This window comes from Bubalus kerabau, chromosome 10 (genome assembly GCF_029407905.1).
Source record: "Bubalus kerabau isolate K-KA32 ecotype Philippines breed swamp buffalo chromosome 10, PCC_UOA_SB_1v2, whole genome shotgun sequence".
NCBI classification, from domain to species: Eukaryota; Metazoa; Chordata; class Mammalia; order Artiodactyla; family Bovidae; genus Bubalus; species Bubalus kerabau.
In genome coordinates this window covers 48,259,631-48,275,979 of record NC_073633.1, presented here as the reverse complement: position 1 = coordinate 48,275,979, position 16,349 = coordinate 48,259,631, and the positions used below count along the sequence as shown (strand labels likewise).

Genomic DNA, 16,349 nt, shown 5'->3' with positions numbered 1-16,349 from the left:
CTATGTTAGTCTGTGATATTGTAGAAACTGGAGTTGGGGGCAGTATTCTTCGATGTATAAGATACTCAGTTTTGGGCTTATTGAGAGAGAGTTAATGAGCCCCTGAGAAAGTAGATCTCACTTTCATTCAAGCCAAACAAACAAACAAAACCCATTTTAGGCTAAGGAGGTCTAAGAATTTCTAAAAGTTTATCCAAGTTAAGTTTGAAAATTCCATTTGTCCTTTTTATTTTACATGAAGACTAAGAATGATAAAGGTGATAGAGATTTTGAGGAAGATTTATTGTCTCACAAACCTCCTTAGTAATAGTTATAGACAAGTGAGTGTTTACTAGAGAAGTAATTAGAATTTTCCCAGGTAGGAAACAAAAACTAAGACAACATTTTTTTGGCCATTATTAAGGTTGAGCCTTTTTAAACAACCTTTGAGCCACTCTAATAGATATACAATAACCAAAGCAAAAGCCTTTGTTGAAAAATTACCTGACGAATAGCATACCTATGTGTTCCTCAACATTGGTATTTGTTAAGCTGCAGGTTGCAACGCAATCCATGACATCAATTCAGATTTTTTTCTAAGGCACAAAATAGAAAATATTCAACTGCATCAGTTGGATTAATAGATACTATACTATAAAACTTTTGTGGAATTTGTTTGTTGTTTTCTTAGCAATTTGACAGTGTCAACTACAAATTGAGGGTTTGAATCCCTTTGTGGTTGCCATAACTGTTGACTTTTAAAAAAAATGCACAACATGAGATTTAAGTTTTATTTGGGGTAAAATGAAGGCTGCAGCCTGGGAGACAGCACCTCGGATAACTCTGAGAAGCTGCTCCAAAAGAGTTATGGGGGAAGGACAGTATATTTACGATTTTGGTTAAGGGGGCATACATGCAATCAAGCACATACTTAAGTAGAAAGTTTCTGCTGGTCTCATGAAGCTTGTTATTCACAAGAAACAGTCATCACCATGAAGGATTTTAGTGCTTTTCTAGGTATGAGGAGATAGAAGAATTGGGCTTTTGAAAATCAGCTTTTAAAAATACTTTTCTGATGACTTGTCCTGCCAGCCCCCTACCCCTACCCCGAGCACAGGGTGCTTCATTTCTGCTCTCCACGTTGAACTCCTTCAGGGGGTGTGCCAGGTCAGCAGCTGCAGCAGCACATGATTTAATCCTTGTAGAGATAGATGTGTGTGTTTTAGCCACTCAGTTGCGATCTGACTGCAATCCCATGGACAGTATGTAGCCTACCAGGCTCCTCTGTCCATGAAATTCTCCAGGCAAGAATACTGTAGTTGGCTGCCATTTCCTTCTCCAGGGGATCTTCCCGACCCAGGGATGGCAAGTGCCAATTTGTAGTTGAAAACTGTGATGTGCCTAGATGCATTTTTGTTTTTATTTATTTGGTGTTAACTGAGTTTCTTAGATCTATAAGTTGGTATATTTTATTAGCTGTATAAAATTTGGGACCATTATTTCTTCAGTTTTTCTGCCCTAGATTCTCTCTTCTCCTTCTGGGACTCCAATTACATGTTAGACCACTTGATGTTGCTTCATAGGTCACTGAGGCTCTGTTCTCCCTGCCCCCTGTTTTTGTTCTCTGTACTTCAGTTTAGTTTCTGTTGCCCAGATTTTAAGTTCGTTGATCTTTTTTCCTATTGTATTCTGTCTGTTATTTAAGCCTATCAGTGAATTTTATTTCGTATATTGTATTTTCTGGATCTAGACTTTCATTGATGTAGATAGATTGATAGAAAAATAGATAAATGGATGGATGGATAGATGGATGAAACATACATGTATACATGTATATACACACACATACATAGTTTTTATCTCTCTACTGAGAATTTCCATCTGTTTACTTATTGTGTCCATCTTTGCTAATTTCAACAGCTGTGTCACCTCTGAGTCTGTATCTGTTTTGTGTGTGTGTGTGTGTGTGTGTGTAATAAAGTTTTATTAAAGTATAAAGGAGATAGAGAAAGCTTCTGACATAGGCATCAGAAGGGGGCAGAAAGAGTACCCCTGTATCTGTTTTTTAAACTGGTTATGATTTTTATTTTTTTTCTACTTACTCTGTAGTCATTTTTTATTGTATCTTGGATGTTGTGATACAACATTAAATGTCTGGATTTTGACCTCTTTATTTTAAAGAGTGTCTGAAGCATAAATTAGTCCTTTCAAGGCCTGTCTTAGATTTTACTACAATATTCAGCAGTTTCTCCTCTGGGTGGAAATTCATTTCGTTCCTTTTACTGTGTGATCACTAAAATTTGCATTTAGCTCACAGCACTGTGTTAGCTGTTTTCTGACATACCTTGCAGAGTATTGCTTTGCTTGTGGGCAACTTAGTATGCAACCAAAGATTTCTCTAAGGAGACTTCTTGGTATATTTTTAGAGTTCCTTCCGTTTTCTCATTTCTGGTATTCTGCCCTTCAAATTCCCACTGTCTGAGAAGCCCCAAACTACTCCTTTTTCCTGTGCCCAGTGAAACTGTCTTTGGGTTCTGTTTTCTTGGAAAGTGAAAGTGTTAGTTGCTCAGTCATGTCCAACTCTCTGGAACCCTATGGACTGTAGCTCACCAGGCTCCTCGGTCCATGGAATTCTCCAGGCAAGAATACTGGAGTGGATAGCCATTCCCTTCTCCAGGGGATCTTCCTGACCTAGGGATCGAACCCTGGTCTCCTGAATTGCAGGAGGATTCTTTACTGTCTGAGCCACCAGGGAACCCCTCAATATAGGTTTACCCTTCTGCTATAAACTAGCAATTACTAACATGTAATAGAAATATGTGTGTGCATACAAAGTATATGAAGCAATTATTTTGAAGCAATGGATTACCAGACATCACAGGTTTATAATCTTTCTAGATGGTAGTAAGATCCTTACTCACCTTGGCTTTATAGGGGTAAAGAATCTGCCTGCAATGTGGGAGACCTAGGTTCAATCCCTGGATTGGGAATATCCCTTGGAGGATGGAATGGCTACCCATTCCAGTATTCTTGCCTGGAGAATCCAATGGACTGAGGAGCCTGGCAGGCTGTGATAGCTCATGGGGTTGCAAAGAGTCAGATATGAACGACTAACACTTATGCCTATAGTAAGTAACATCTTTTGGAGATAAATGAGGATATATCATAGAAGTCCTCCCCATCTTTGTATTTTACAAGCCAAACACACAGCCAAAGATACTGCTAGGATTTTTGTTAAAGCGAAACAAAACAACTTGGAGTCTATTCTTTTTTTTTAATTAATTAATTTATTTATTTTAATTGGAGGATAATTTCTTTACAATATTGTGGTGGTTTTTGCCGTACATCAGCATGAATCACCCATGGATGCACATGTGTCTCCCCATCCTGAACCTCCCTTCCTACCTTCCTCCCCTCTGGGTTGTCCCAGAGAACTGGCTTTGAGTGCCCTGCTTCATGCATCAAAGCAGGTCATTTATTTTACATATGGTAATATACATGTTTCAATGCTATTCACTCAAATCATCTCATCCTTCCCTTCTCCCACATAGACCAAAGGTCTGTTTTTTACATCTGTGTCTCTTTTGCTGCCTTGCATATAGGATTGTCATTACCGTCTTTCTAAATTCCATGTATATTTGTTTATATACTGTATTGGTGTTTCTCTTTCTGACTTACTTCACTCTGTACAATAGGCTCCCCACCTCATTAGAACTGTGGAGTCTATTCTTCTAAGCAGAACAATGATATTGGAGATTCTAGCATTCTTTGCCATAAGTCATGGCTGTAGTAATTTTAGACTTGCATTAAGGAATTTGATTTTTTTTTTTTAAGGAATACTTTTCATGTGATAAAGTAAAATATCTTAAATGTTTATGTTATAAAAGAAATGAAATTGAAATTTTTATTTTCAATTACTGATATTGGTATGGATGGATACAGTTGATATTTCGCTATATGTTTAATGAGAATTTATGAACTTACTTTCTCTAGTAATGTTTAAAGTCTTGAAATTTGCTAATTATATAATTGTTATGGAAAATTATATTTTCTTTCTTTTCTTTCCATATTTACACGTTTTATAATTCATTTCTAGGCCTGTGTGCCAGTACTTCTTTGACCAAAAGAAAAATACCTTTAACTTATCTCTGTCTCAAATGAGAGAAGTGGTTCTTTGTGAATTATAGTAATGGCTCTTAAATTAAGATTTTTTTTTTATTTTAAGTCATTATAAATAAGCAACTTCTTTTTATTTTATGTTATTTTTGAAAAGTAGAGAATACATTTTATGGAATATCTTTCTTTGAAAATTTTATGACTTAAATGTTTTTGTTTAGTATCATGAATTATGTAAGTGCTCTGTGTTGCTTTATAAATCTTGTTTTTAGGGATAAAGATAACTGGATCCTTTTTGAAAGACTTTTCTTTAGTGTATTTTGTTTATCAAGATTGTATTTAGGAAACTTGTATCTCTACAATGCAAGTGTGTATATTTTAATTTTTTGATCTTTTAATCACATTGTATTTTAGAATTTTAAAATTCTGTGTACTTCAAGAGTAGGTAATAAGTCATCCTTTTCTCTGATTTACAGAATATTTCATGTAAAAGAAGTTAGTCTATTAGTAATTCTAAAATTGGTCTGATTAGGCCAGATCAGATATACATTTAGCAAAATATAGTATTAGATTCCTGAATGTCATAGTAATATTTAATTTAACAAATATTGTTATTTTTAGATAATTATAAGTAATTTTGGAGGTTTCATCCTGCTATAAATTTGTAGTTTAAATTAGTCTCAATATAGCCTGGATAGAAACATCCTTAAAGTGTTTGCTTTCTCACCTACTTTTAATACACAAATCTTTTATACACAAAATTGCTGTTTAATTTCCTGATTCCAGTCAAGAATTAAGTAGAATTGTTAGGAAAATACCAAATTGCTACTTTCTTTTGGGGTGTTCTGGTAGTAAAAAAATTAAGAGTTTTTGTCTTTTCCTCTTCTCTTCTCTTCCTTCCTCCCTCCCCAATACAGACGCTTCTCTTTGCATTTTCAAGATTGATCCTTTAAGTTAAAGTTTCTGAATATCTGTTATATTTTACAGTTGACAAATTACAGTTTGAACCTCCTTTGAGAAAAGAAACAGAAGCACGGGATGAAATGGTAGGACTTATGACTTTTAAAGTATTTTACACATTAAAATTTGAAAAAACTTATAATTAGGTATAGTTTGATCAAAGAAAAAAGTAATATACTCTTCAAAGCGTTAAGTTTTGATAATGTATTTCACCCATTCCCTGGTAGCTCAGACAGTGAATAATCTGCCTATAGTGCAGGAGACCTGGGTTCCATCCCTGGGTCAGAAAGATCCCCTCGAGAAGGGAATGGCAACCTACTCCAGTATTCTTGCCTAGAAAATTCCATGAACAGACGATGTGGTCGCAAAGAGTTGGACATGACTGAGCAACCAACAACACACATTTCACCAATTAAAGTTTGAAAAAGCTTATAGTTAGGTGCATTTTGACTAGGGTACAGTGTGTAAATACCATTTTAACCATCATTTTGACACTTTTAAGTCTTGAAGAATTCACATAAAATTATTAAATACATGGTATGATGCTAAGCTTTAAGCTCTCAGGATCTTTTTACTTACTGATTCTGTTAGGTTTAGAGTACAATTTTGCACTGCCTTACTGTTTTTAATATTTATTTGTTAATCTAGCCCCTTTTTTTAAAACCATTGCTCGTATTTTAGATTACTATTTGGTTAACCCTTTTTCTTATCTAAAAGGAAAGAAACAATAAATAAAGCATGATATTGTTAGAGTTGGCCTAGGTGTTATTCTAACATCTACTTTATTTTTAACCATTAGTAAAAGTATAGTTTTTTAGAGTAATTATCTTCTGTTAGTGGATTTCTTCATTCTTACATTTGGAAGTGGTGCTCTTCCTACTGTATATATTGCTGGACAGTAAATTCTCAATTTTCATGGTAGTCAGAAAAAATATGGCACCAATAAATTGAAGATGATTGACTAAAACAGTGCTCAGTTCTCCGTGCTAATGGAGTAGTGATGCACATAATTCAAAGTTAACATTTTTCTGTTTTGCTTTGGAATGTACTAGCATATTGGTAAAGCGGGCTTGTCACATTTTAAGCTGTGTTTATAATCTTTTTTACATTTAAGTCAACTAATAATGAGTTATTGGCATAAATATGTCAAATGACAGCAAGTGTAGCTAGAGACTACACAGTTGAAAGCCAAGATGATTAATAATCATGACAAAGAGTAGTTTTTTGAATCAAATAAAGTGACTAATACCTGTTTTAAGGTAACATGTTTAAACTCTTTTTTACCTTCATAGGGAGTATCATCAGACCCAAATTTTCTGTTACGGTGGAATCCTTTTGTTGATGGTGCAAATACTGGCAAGTAAGTTGTTTTTCTAACATTATTTTACTTGATTGTATAAGAATAACATTTGGTGGTGAGTGATTTATTCTAATAAATTTTAATTTTTATTCTTATAAAAGTTGTACTATGCCTCTTGTCAGTAAAAACCTTCTGACTTATTTTAATTTCCCAAAGGCAACATGTGTTGATCATTAAGGTTTTAGGGTTTTATTCTCTAAATAAAAATACAGTACGGTAATGTTGGTATACTAAAAGATGAGCTGCATGATGATTTGGGAAAAAGTACCATAGTAGACGTCAGAAAGCCCCAGTTCCATCTCTGCAGTGTGATTTCTTCATATTCTAGACGTGTCTTTCCTCAGTGATTAAGTGATGGGGCTGACCTGGGTGAGTTGTTCCAAACCAGTTAGTGCATTGCAATGCCTAGAGAGCTCTTGTGGAAGTACAGATTCCAGGACCCCCACATTAGGATTTCAGGTCTGGGGTTGGCAAAGTATGGCCTGTAAGCCAAATCTGACCCTATTTTTTGTGCATCCCACAAACTAAAATGATATTTACATTTTTTAATGGTTGAAAAAAATCAAAAGGCAAAGTAAATTTGTTACACATGAAAATTATATGAAATTTAAATTTCAGTGTTCATAAATGAAGGTTAGTTGGAACACAGCTATGCTCATAAGTTTATACATGGCTGCTTTCATGCTTACACCATTAGAGTTCAGTAGTTGTGACCAGTATATGATTCATAGAGCCTAAAATATTTACTGTCTAACCCTTTATAGAAAAAGTTTGCCAACCCTTGCTATGGAATATAGTCTTTGGAAGTGGAATCTAAGAATCCTCAAAGCTTCCCAATTGATTGCAATCACTGGATAAATGTGTGAAACCAGTGGGCTAGATCAGTGATTCTCAAATTTTGGTATGCCTGGAAGATCACCTGGAAATTTTGGTAAAATGCAGAATCTGATTAAGTAGGTCTAGGGGGTACACTTTCACTTTTCACTTTCACGCATTGGAGAAGGCAATGGCAACCCACTCCAGTGTTCTTGCCTGGAGAATCCCAGGGACGGGGGAGCCTGGTGGGCTGCCATCTCTGGGGTCGCACAGAGTCGGACACGACTGAAGCAACTTAGCAGCAGCAGCAGGAGGTACATTTATAAAAGTTTCCTTGGGAATTCCCTGGTGGTCTAGGGATTAGGCCTCAACGCTTTTACTGCTGAGAGCCTGAGTTCAATGCCTGGTTGGGGAACTGAGATCCTGTAAGCTGCATGATGTGGCCAGAAAAAAAGTTTCCGTGTGTTACTAACGTTGCTGATATCTGGACCCCACTTGGAGTAATGAAGGGTTTGATGATCCAGCTATTTGAATGTATGATTCACTGTGGATTCCAGCTGTAAAATTCTGAATCTTTTTGTAACTGAGTTTAATTTAGTTTTTATTACATATTAAATGTAGCAAAGCATAAAAAGTAAAAAAGACTGTGTTCACATTATAAAAGCTCTATTTTATAGTCATACTAACACAGTTTGACAGAATGAGATCTTAGGTCTTCCTGTAGGTTTTAAAGTTACTCTGTGCCGTGATCCAGTTGTCTTTTATATTCCTTGAATAGAAGCAGATTTTAATGCAGATTTAATGCTCTCTCTGTTTTATGTTATGACCACTTAAAACCATCTAAATTGAATTTTTCTCTTTGTGTTAGATCAACCTCAAAACGTGCAATACCACCTCCCCTACCTCCTAAGGTAAGCAACTTAAAGATTTTCAGCAATAAATCCTTGTTTAAATAATAAATTTTAAAAGTAACTTTATTGAATTTGTTCACAATCCTCTTAAATATATTTTATATATAGTTTTCTTCAAGAGCATATTGTGATGTAAAAATATATTTTAAAATATTTCATGATAAATATAGTATCTTCATAGCTATTAGAAAAAGGCAAAGATAGATTATTAGTCATTTAAGAAAATGCTTGACCACGTTGAAAGGAAAGGAGTTCATCGTTTACAGTCCTCATTTATTACTACAGTTGGACATTTCACTAGAGTCACACTTCATTAAGTCATTTTCCTTGCTTGTTTCTAGTTATTAAACATTTCATGGATTGTGTATATGATTTTATTGGTTATAAAAACATCAGTTTGAGGCTAGGGCTATTAAAAGTCACATGGCAAGTTCATAGTTGTTTTGAGACAGTAACTAAGCTCTTACTTACCTTACTTACTTGGCCCAGTGAATTGAACTATGTAGGAGAAAGATTAAAAAGCCATATTTTCTCTCCCTAAAGTCTTTGATATATAATAATAACAGTGTTAATGTTTTATGTCCAGATTTATTAAAGTACTTTTATGTCTTATTATCAACTAGCCAAGGATAAACAGTTACCCTGAAGACAACCTCCCAGATGAAGAAAAGTCATCAACTGTAAAACGTTGTCCTGATTCAGAGAACAGAGCTCCCCAAGTTCTCAGAAGACAGAGTAGCCCCAGTTGTGGTCCTGTAGCCGAGACTTCATCTATTGGTATGGCTAGCAGTATCAGCAGCCCTGGAGTGCATACAGCTAGATACTGTGATCTCGGTAAATAAATCAAAGTGAAAAGTGAAAAGAAAGCCATTTTGTTCAAATTTTAAAGACTTTTTTTTCTTTAGTCAGTCTTATTATTGTTTAAAACTTTGTGAAAGTTCTTTAAAATTCCACATGGATGGACTATAAATAGATTCAATCCAATCCAATCCCTAATTTGATCCCTTACTAAATATTATAGGATCTAGAAAGATGAATGGATGACCCTGCCCTCCAGAAGTTCATGATCTATAGCAAAAGTTATATCCATGGGCACATAAAATTAGACAAGACATTTTGTTTTAAGTGTCTCCTACAATAAGTAACTGTATATAACAGAACACCAGAGCTCTCTGAGGGAGAGAAGGATAGGGTAGAGAGGAGGTAGGCCCTTGGTGAGCCTTAATAGTTGGAACCAGTGCTGACAGACTTTCATAGAGAACAAAAAAGTGAACAAATGCACTGAAGCAGAAAATCTAGCTTGTGTTGGAAGTACAGCCTAGTATATAGAAGTGTGAGCTTTTGAAGGGTGTATGCTGGGAAATAGAACTTAAAAAGGTAGAGGGAAATTAAACTCCGAAGGCCTTGAATATCTGCATCAGCAGGTCGTGTTTCACTTTTCTCGGAGTATGGCAAGGCCCACGTGGTTGTTGCCATGTATTAAGACCACTGCTGCAGCCGCAGTGCTACCACTGCCGCATCTGGAGAAGGGCACCAAAGATACTTGACCGCATCCGAAATAGAGAACATTTCCTAATGAAGGATCACCCAAATGCAAAACAAGTACTGAGGGGAAAGGGAAATTATTTTTAAAGTAAGTTTTTTATTTGTATGGTCATTCAACTTCTAACTGTGATTCTCTTTAGGAAATGGAGATGGTATTTCAAAATTGATGAGTGAAAACACAGAAGGATCAGCACAAGCACCGCAGTTACCACGAAAAAAGGACAAGCGGGATTTCCCTGTATGTATAACAGGCATTTGGTGATTAGTTGTAACTAATACTGTATCATATAAGGAGCATAGTCTATTTAATTCAAGACTTGGAATAACTGGACTTCTAAATGTATAAAGTTTTTTTTTAAGGCTTTAAGAGGTCTTACAGTATTACAAATTATTTTTCCCACAGAAACCAGTTATCAATGGCCTTCCACCAACCCCAAAAGTACTGGTAAGGAATATTTTTATTTGAACCATTTGTCAGTTTTTCTTTAGAAGCTGAAAATAGTTTATTTGCTGTCGAGTATCGTAAGGTGCTGAAAGGAAGGATTCATAAAATACTGAGGCGTCAAATTCATTTGAATATACCGTGAATCCAATCGTGTACCCTTATTTGAGTCAGTTAGTTAGAGTTGGGTGAATTTCCATTTTTATAAATATGGAGAGTTGACTTCTTCAATTAGCCTACAAAGGCCAATTTCACTTTAATGTGATGATATTAATAGTATTGTATCCTCTTCATTATGTGGGTTAAATATCTTTCTATGCCTGAAGTCATTTTTACATTGAACTATAAACAGTGGACAGGAACACAGAATCTTCTGTTCTCTGGCCTTTCAGTAGATCCTCTCTGTAATGTAGTTCAGCCAGTCATAAGAATGGGTGCCTTTTAAATTGTTTCTTTTTATACAGTAGAAGTTAAGCTTAAATATTAGTCTTTTTGTCTCATCACTATTATGGAGGTAAACTGCAAATATAACTGTTATGTTACTCAATAAAGTCATTGTTTTGCATTATTAAATCTTAGTCATAAAGATAATTTGTGACTTAGATACCTAGAATGTATCATTGATATATGTAGATGTTTTGGTAAATCTGATATTTTTGCTCTAAAATAGAGGATTACTCAAGGAAAGAGTATGAAACTCTCTTGATAGAAGGAGTTAATCAATATATCAAAATATGAATTTTGTTTTATAATGAGACCATAAGTATATGCAAATAAGAGTTTAGCATTTCATAATAATCTTCAGCTATTTTCTAAGAATATAAAAATTATCTAATCGAATAACTCAACATTTCTTTCTTTTTAAATAAGATGGGAGCATGTTTTTCCAAAGTTTTTGATGGCTGCCCTTTGAAAATTAATTGTGCAACATCTTGGATACATCCTGATACAAAAGGTAACATTTCTGAAACTTTTATATACCTTTCTAACAAAGTATTTATTATTGGAAAGGATTTTTATGATCTCTGAACTGAGGGCTTTTTACTTTAAAAAATACAGCCTAGAGACTAAATAGTATGTGTAACAACCTAAATAGGTAAACAGTTTTGGTCCAAAAGCATTAGAATTTTAGAGCATACAAGAACAATTCCTGATTAAAAGAGATGAAAGAGCATCACAACTGATTGCAACCATAATTTGGCATTTTTCTTTTATTTACAAAGACAGTACTGGGCCAATTGATAATCTCAGAGTCAAGATATTAGATAATATATTGCTTCAGTGTCCTGAATATCCTGATTCCCTGATTTTGATATATCCTGATTTTGATCATTTTTCTGTAGTTATGTAAGACCTTTTTTTTTTTTTTTTTTTTTAAGAAATGCACACAAATATTTAGGAATACAGGGATATCAGGCTTATAACTTAATTCAGGAAAGGGGGGAAATGTGTGTGCAGAGAGAAGGATAAAAACAAAAGTAGCAAATGTTGACATTTGTGGAATCTGCATGAAGTATATTCAAGAATTCGTTGTATTATTATAATGTTTTTGAAAGTCTGAACTGATAAAGTAAAATTTACTCTTAAAAATTTAGGCTGTGTGATTTTAAAGTGAGGAAGCATAACACATGGGGAAAATTTGGAATCAAATATATATGGGTTGAGTTCCCTAGCTGTCATTACTGTGTGACTTGGAAAAGATACTTAATACCTCTGGTTCTCAGTGTGATCATTTATAACATAAAATACTCATAATACTCACCTTGTTGCAAAGAAGAGAGGAGCCAACCTGGTTGTCTGGGAATTAGCAGAGATTAGGCAGTGGAAGTTGTTCTGGAAATGTTTGTTTCTACTTCAACGCGGTCATAAAGACAGGTTGTGTAATTATCTGCTTTATGTGCCATAATTAGAAAGTATAACAGAAAATAATATTAACAGTAAGCAAATTTTTTTTAATACTTGTAAACTTTTTATTTTTCTAGAAGTTTACACTTACAGAAAAGCTAGAGAAATAGTACAAGAAACTCTGATATACCCAGAATCATCAAGAGTTTCTTTTTTAACACCCTCACCAAAACCATACTATTTATTTATTTATTTTTATTTAAGTATAGTTGATTTACAATATTGTGTTAGTTTCAGGTGTACAGAAAAGTGATTCATTTACACACATACGTATATTCATTCCTTTTTAGGTTCTTTCCCATATAGGTTATCACAGAATATTGAGTAGAGTTTGCTGTGCTATACAGTAGATCCTTGTTGGTTATCCATTTTATATATAACCAGTACTCTTGCCTGGAAAATCCCATGGACGGAGGAGCCTGGAAGGCTGCAGTCCATGGGGTCGCTGAGGGTCGGACACAACTAAGCGACTTCACTTCCACTTTTCACTTTCCTGCATTGGAGAAGGAAATGGCAACCCACTCCAGTGTTCTTGCCTGGAGAATCCCAGGGACTGGGGAGCCTGGTGGGCTGCTGTCTGTGGGGTTGCACAGAGTCAGACACGACTGAAGCGACTTAGCAGCAGCAGCAGCAACAGTATGTGTGTTCATCCTTTTGCCACATTTGTTTTACTATTTTCTATCTATATTTGCATTTTTTTTTTTCTGAATCACTTGAAGGGTGAGTTGCTCCTCTTCCCCTTATCACTTCACCATGCTCCTCTTCCCCTTATACTTCACTTTGTATTTCCTAGGAGCAAGAATCATCTCTTATATAATCACAGTACTATTATAAAGATCAGAAACTTTATCATTGATATAATACTGTTTTTAATCCGCAGTCCATATGTAAGTTTTTTTAATTATCCCAGGAGTGTCTTTCATTTTCCTTTCTTTTTTCCCCCCAAGCCAACATCTAGTTCAAGTTCACGTGTTGGATTTGCCTATCATGCCTTTAGTCTCCTTTAGTCTGAAAGTTTCTCAACTTTTCTGTCTCACTTGATCATGCCATGTTTTGAGGCTGCTTATTTTGTAGAATGTCCCTTAATTTGGGTTTGTCCATTGAGTCCTCATGTGTAGATCAAGTTATGTATTTTGGGGGAAGGAATATCACAGAAGTGTTTTTGTGCTCTTCTCAGTTCATCATGTCAGGAGGCACTAGGTATCAACTTGTCCAAGTGCTAGTGACATTAACATTGACCAGTTGGTTAAGGTGGTGTTCACTAACCTTCTCTTCTGTCAAGTTCCTATTTTTCCCTTTCTAAGTAATTGCTTAATTAATTTCCCAAAATAATTGATAGGTAGCTAGCGTGGAGATACATTGAGACTTGATAAATATCCTCTTGCTCATCAAGCTTTCACTAACTAGTTTTAGCATACATTGACAATCCATTGACATCTGTTAACAGTTTTACTTCTTTCTCATTTATTCACTGTGTTTGAATAAGATGACATGTAATGAAAATTTCATTTTAAAAAATTTTATAGTAAGATTAAGCAGAGTTAGTAACAATATATCTACTTTTTAAAAAATGAAGAATTGGGGAAAGAATTAAAGAAGGTAGCATGGGTTTTACAAAATAATTTTTCTTTGGATGGGTGGGTGGCTATCTAATTCTTAATACCATTAAAATATAAGGCCATTATTTTAATGAATGATTTCAGAAAATGTTAATAAAGAGTCTGGTGATTTATCTCAACTATTTTAGATCAGTACATTATTTTCGGAACTGAAGATGGTATTTATACATTGAATCTCAATGAACTACATGAGGCAACGATGGAACAGGTAATTTAGGAGTTTTAACTCAAAAAACTAGCTTGGACTAATTGAATAAAGGAAATATCTTAATTTTAGGTCAATTTATATGGGCCCCAGTTTTAATTTTTATGATTTAAATATTTAAAGTGGTGAAATTATACTCTTTAAATGTTCATGTATGAAGATTTTTTTCTGTAAGGTTGTAATAATTTACTGAAAGGTAGAAATAGTTATTTTTCTACTCTCTCAGACTGTTGAAATTTGGAGGTTGAGGGGTAAGGGAATGAAATTGGAGGGTTTTAATTATCTACTTTTTTCTTAATAGTTATTTCCACGGAAATGTACTTGGCTGTATGTTATCAACAATACTTTAATGTCATTGTCAGGTATGTATATGATGAAAATAATATGATAAATAAACCATGGACAAGGAGAGAAATGTAATTTTAATATATATTACTTTAAAATGTTGTTATTTAGGGTAATTATAATCTAGTACAGTTAACCTTAAGGCTTGTAGGTGTTTTTGACCGGTGTAGAATAGGAAGAACCCTGTAGTCGGTTAAAGCTGAACTTCCCACACATGCCCAAGAGCTACACAGCTGAATGGACAGGGATTGTCCCCTGAGGCCGTCTCTTTCACAGTCTCTGCTCCTGCCCCCATCCCTGCCTTCCGCTGAGAATCAGCAGTTGACGGGAAGGAATCAGAGGATCCAGCTGCTTCCTTCTTTTTTTTTTTTTTTTTTAATCATAATTATGAATTTATTTTTTTTTTAATTTTATTTTATTTTTAAACTTTACATAATTGTATTAGTTTTGCCAAATATCAAAATGAATCCGCCACAGGTATACATGTGTTCCCCATCCTGAACCCTCCTCCCTCCTCCCTCCCCATTGAATACATTTGAATCAGTTCTAATGAGGTGGATGAAACTGGAGCCTATTATACAGAGTGAAGTAAGCCAGAAAGAAAAACACCAATACAGTATACTAACGCATATATATGGAATTTAGAAAGATGGTAACAATAACCCTGTGTACGAGACAGCAAAAGAGACACTGATGTATAGAACAGTCTTATGGACTCTGTGAGAGAGGGAGAGGGTGGGAAGATTTGGGAGAATGGCATTGAAACATGTACAATATCATGTATGAAACGAGTTGCCAGTCCAGGTTCGATGCTTCCTTCTCTTTAATCTTGAGCCAGTCACCATCTCTTGTCTCTCGGCCTTAGGTTTCTTTTTTTTTCCATAAATTATATCTATTTTTAATTTTTTTTAATTGAAGTGTAGTTGATTTACAATATATTGATTTCTGCTGTACTATAAAGTATTTCAGTTTTCCACATATATATTCTTTTTTGTGCTCTTTTCCTCTATGTTTTATCACAGGATATTGAACATAGTTCCCTGTGCTCTACACAGTAGGACCTTGTTGTTTATATGTTCTGTGTGTAATAGCGTACATCTGCTAAGCCCACACTCCCAGTCCACCCTTCCCCACTACCCCTCCCTGTTGACAACCAGTGAGTCTGTTCTCTACTTCTGTGAGTCTGATTCTGCTTCATAGATAGGTTCTTTGTGTCACATTAAATTCCACATATAAGTGATTCATGTGGTATTTTGTCTTTCTCTTTCTGACTTACTTCACTTAGTGTGATCATCTCTAAATCCATCCATGTTGCTGCTCTCAGTTTTCTTAACTGTAATATTAGGAGGATATTTAGATACTTAGTAACAACCTCACAAGATTGCTGTGGGGGATTAAGTGAGATGTAAAGAGTACTTAGTTAATTGTGAAGACTTAGAGATATTCGCTGGCAGAATTCTGGACCAGATATTTATTAGCCAACTTGGACCAAAACTTTATAAAGTCTTAAAAATAATCATAAGGGTTTTGGAGCAGTCTATTCTAATTTTGTTGTTTGTGCTTTTTTTGTTTTGTTTTGTTGGGGATAGACAGGTGTTGTTTTAGGCTTTTTTTTTTTCCAGTCGTTACCTGCCAAAAACAGTTTTCTTACATTTTGGATTTAAGTGGCTACCTAAAGGTTCGCTACTTGCTTTCATTCTGATAGTATAGTTGGCTCTCTGTATCTGCATGTACAGCTTCAACCAACTGCAGATAGAAGTTTGTTTTTTTTTAATTCTAGAAAATTCCAAAAAGAAACAAAACTTGAAATTTGCCAGGCACTGGGTCACTATTTATATAACATTTACTTGTATTAGGTATTATACATAATCTAGAGATAATTTAAAGTATATGGAAGGGTGTGCATAGGTTATATGCAAGTGCTATATGACATCATTTTATATGAGGGACTTCAGCAACCTCAGATTTTGGTATCTGCATGGCGGTCCTGGAATAATACGTGTGATGGGACCACTGTACAAGATAGTTGATTATTTTTCTCTTTCCTTAATCCTAATGCTGTTATCTATTAAAATAGCACTCATTCCTTTCTCCACTTTGAATACCTAAGTTATTTTAACATTCCTTAATTTTTTTTCAGTTTTGT

At 34.7% G+C, this 16,349-nt stretch overlaps 1 protein-coding gene across 1 annotated transcript in view; it reads left to right on the top strand.

Annotated features, from left to right (window-relative positions):
* Positions 1 to 16,349, top strand: part of MAP4K5 (mitogen-activated protein kinase kinase kinase kinase 5) — a 122,764-nt gene that overhangs the window by 82,396 nt on the left and 24,019 nt on the right. Inside the window, exons 15-24 of the mRNA XM_055537596.1 lie at positions 5,083 to 5,141; positions 6,348 to 6,415; positions 8,100 to 8,142; positions 8,766 to 8,919; positions 9,828 to 9,925; positions 10,091 to 10,132; positions 11,000 to 11,084; positions 13,782 to 13,861; positions 14,160 to 14,220; positions 14,936 to 14,938. Coding sequence (XP_055393571.1) covers positions 5,083 to 5,141; positions 6,348 to 6,415; positions 8,100 to 8,142; positions 8,766 to 8,919; positions 9,828 to 9,925; positions 10,091 to 10,132; positions 11,000 to 11,084; positions 13,782 to 13,861; positions 14,160 to 14,220; positions 14,936 to 14,938 — 693 coding nt within the window. The remainder of the gene's footprint in view (positions 1 to 5,082; positions 5,142 to 6,347; positions 6,416 to 8,099; positions 8,143 to 8,765; positions 8,920 to 9,827; positions 9,926 to 10,090; positions 10,133 to 10,999; positions 11,085 to 13,781; positions 13,862 to 14,159; positions 14,221 to 14,935; positions 14,939 to 16,349) is intronic.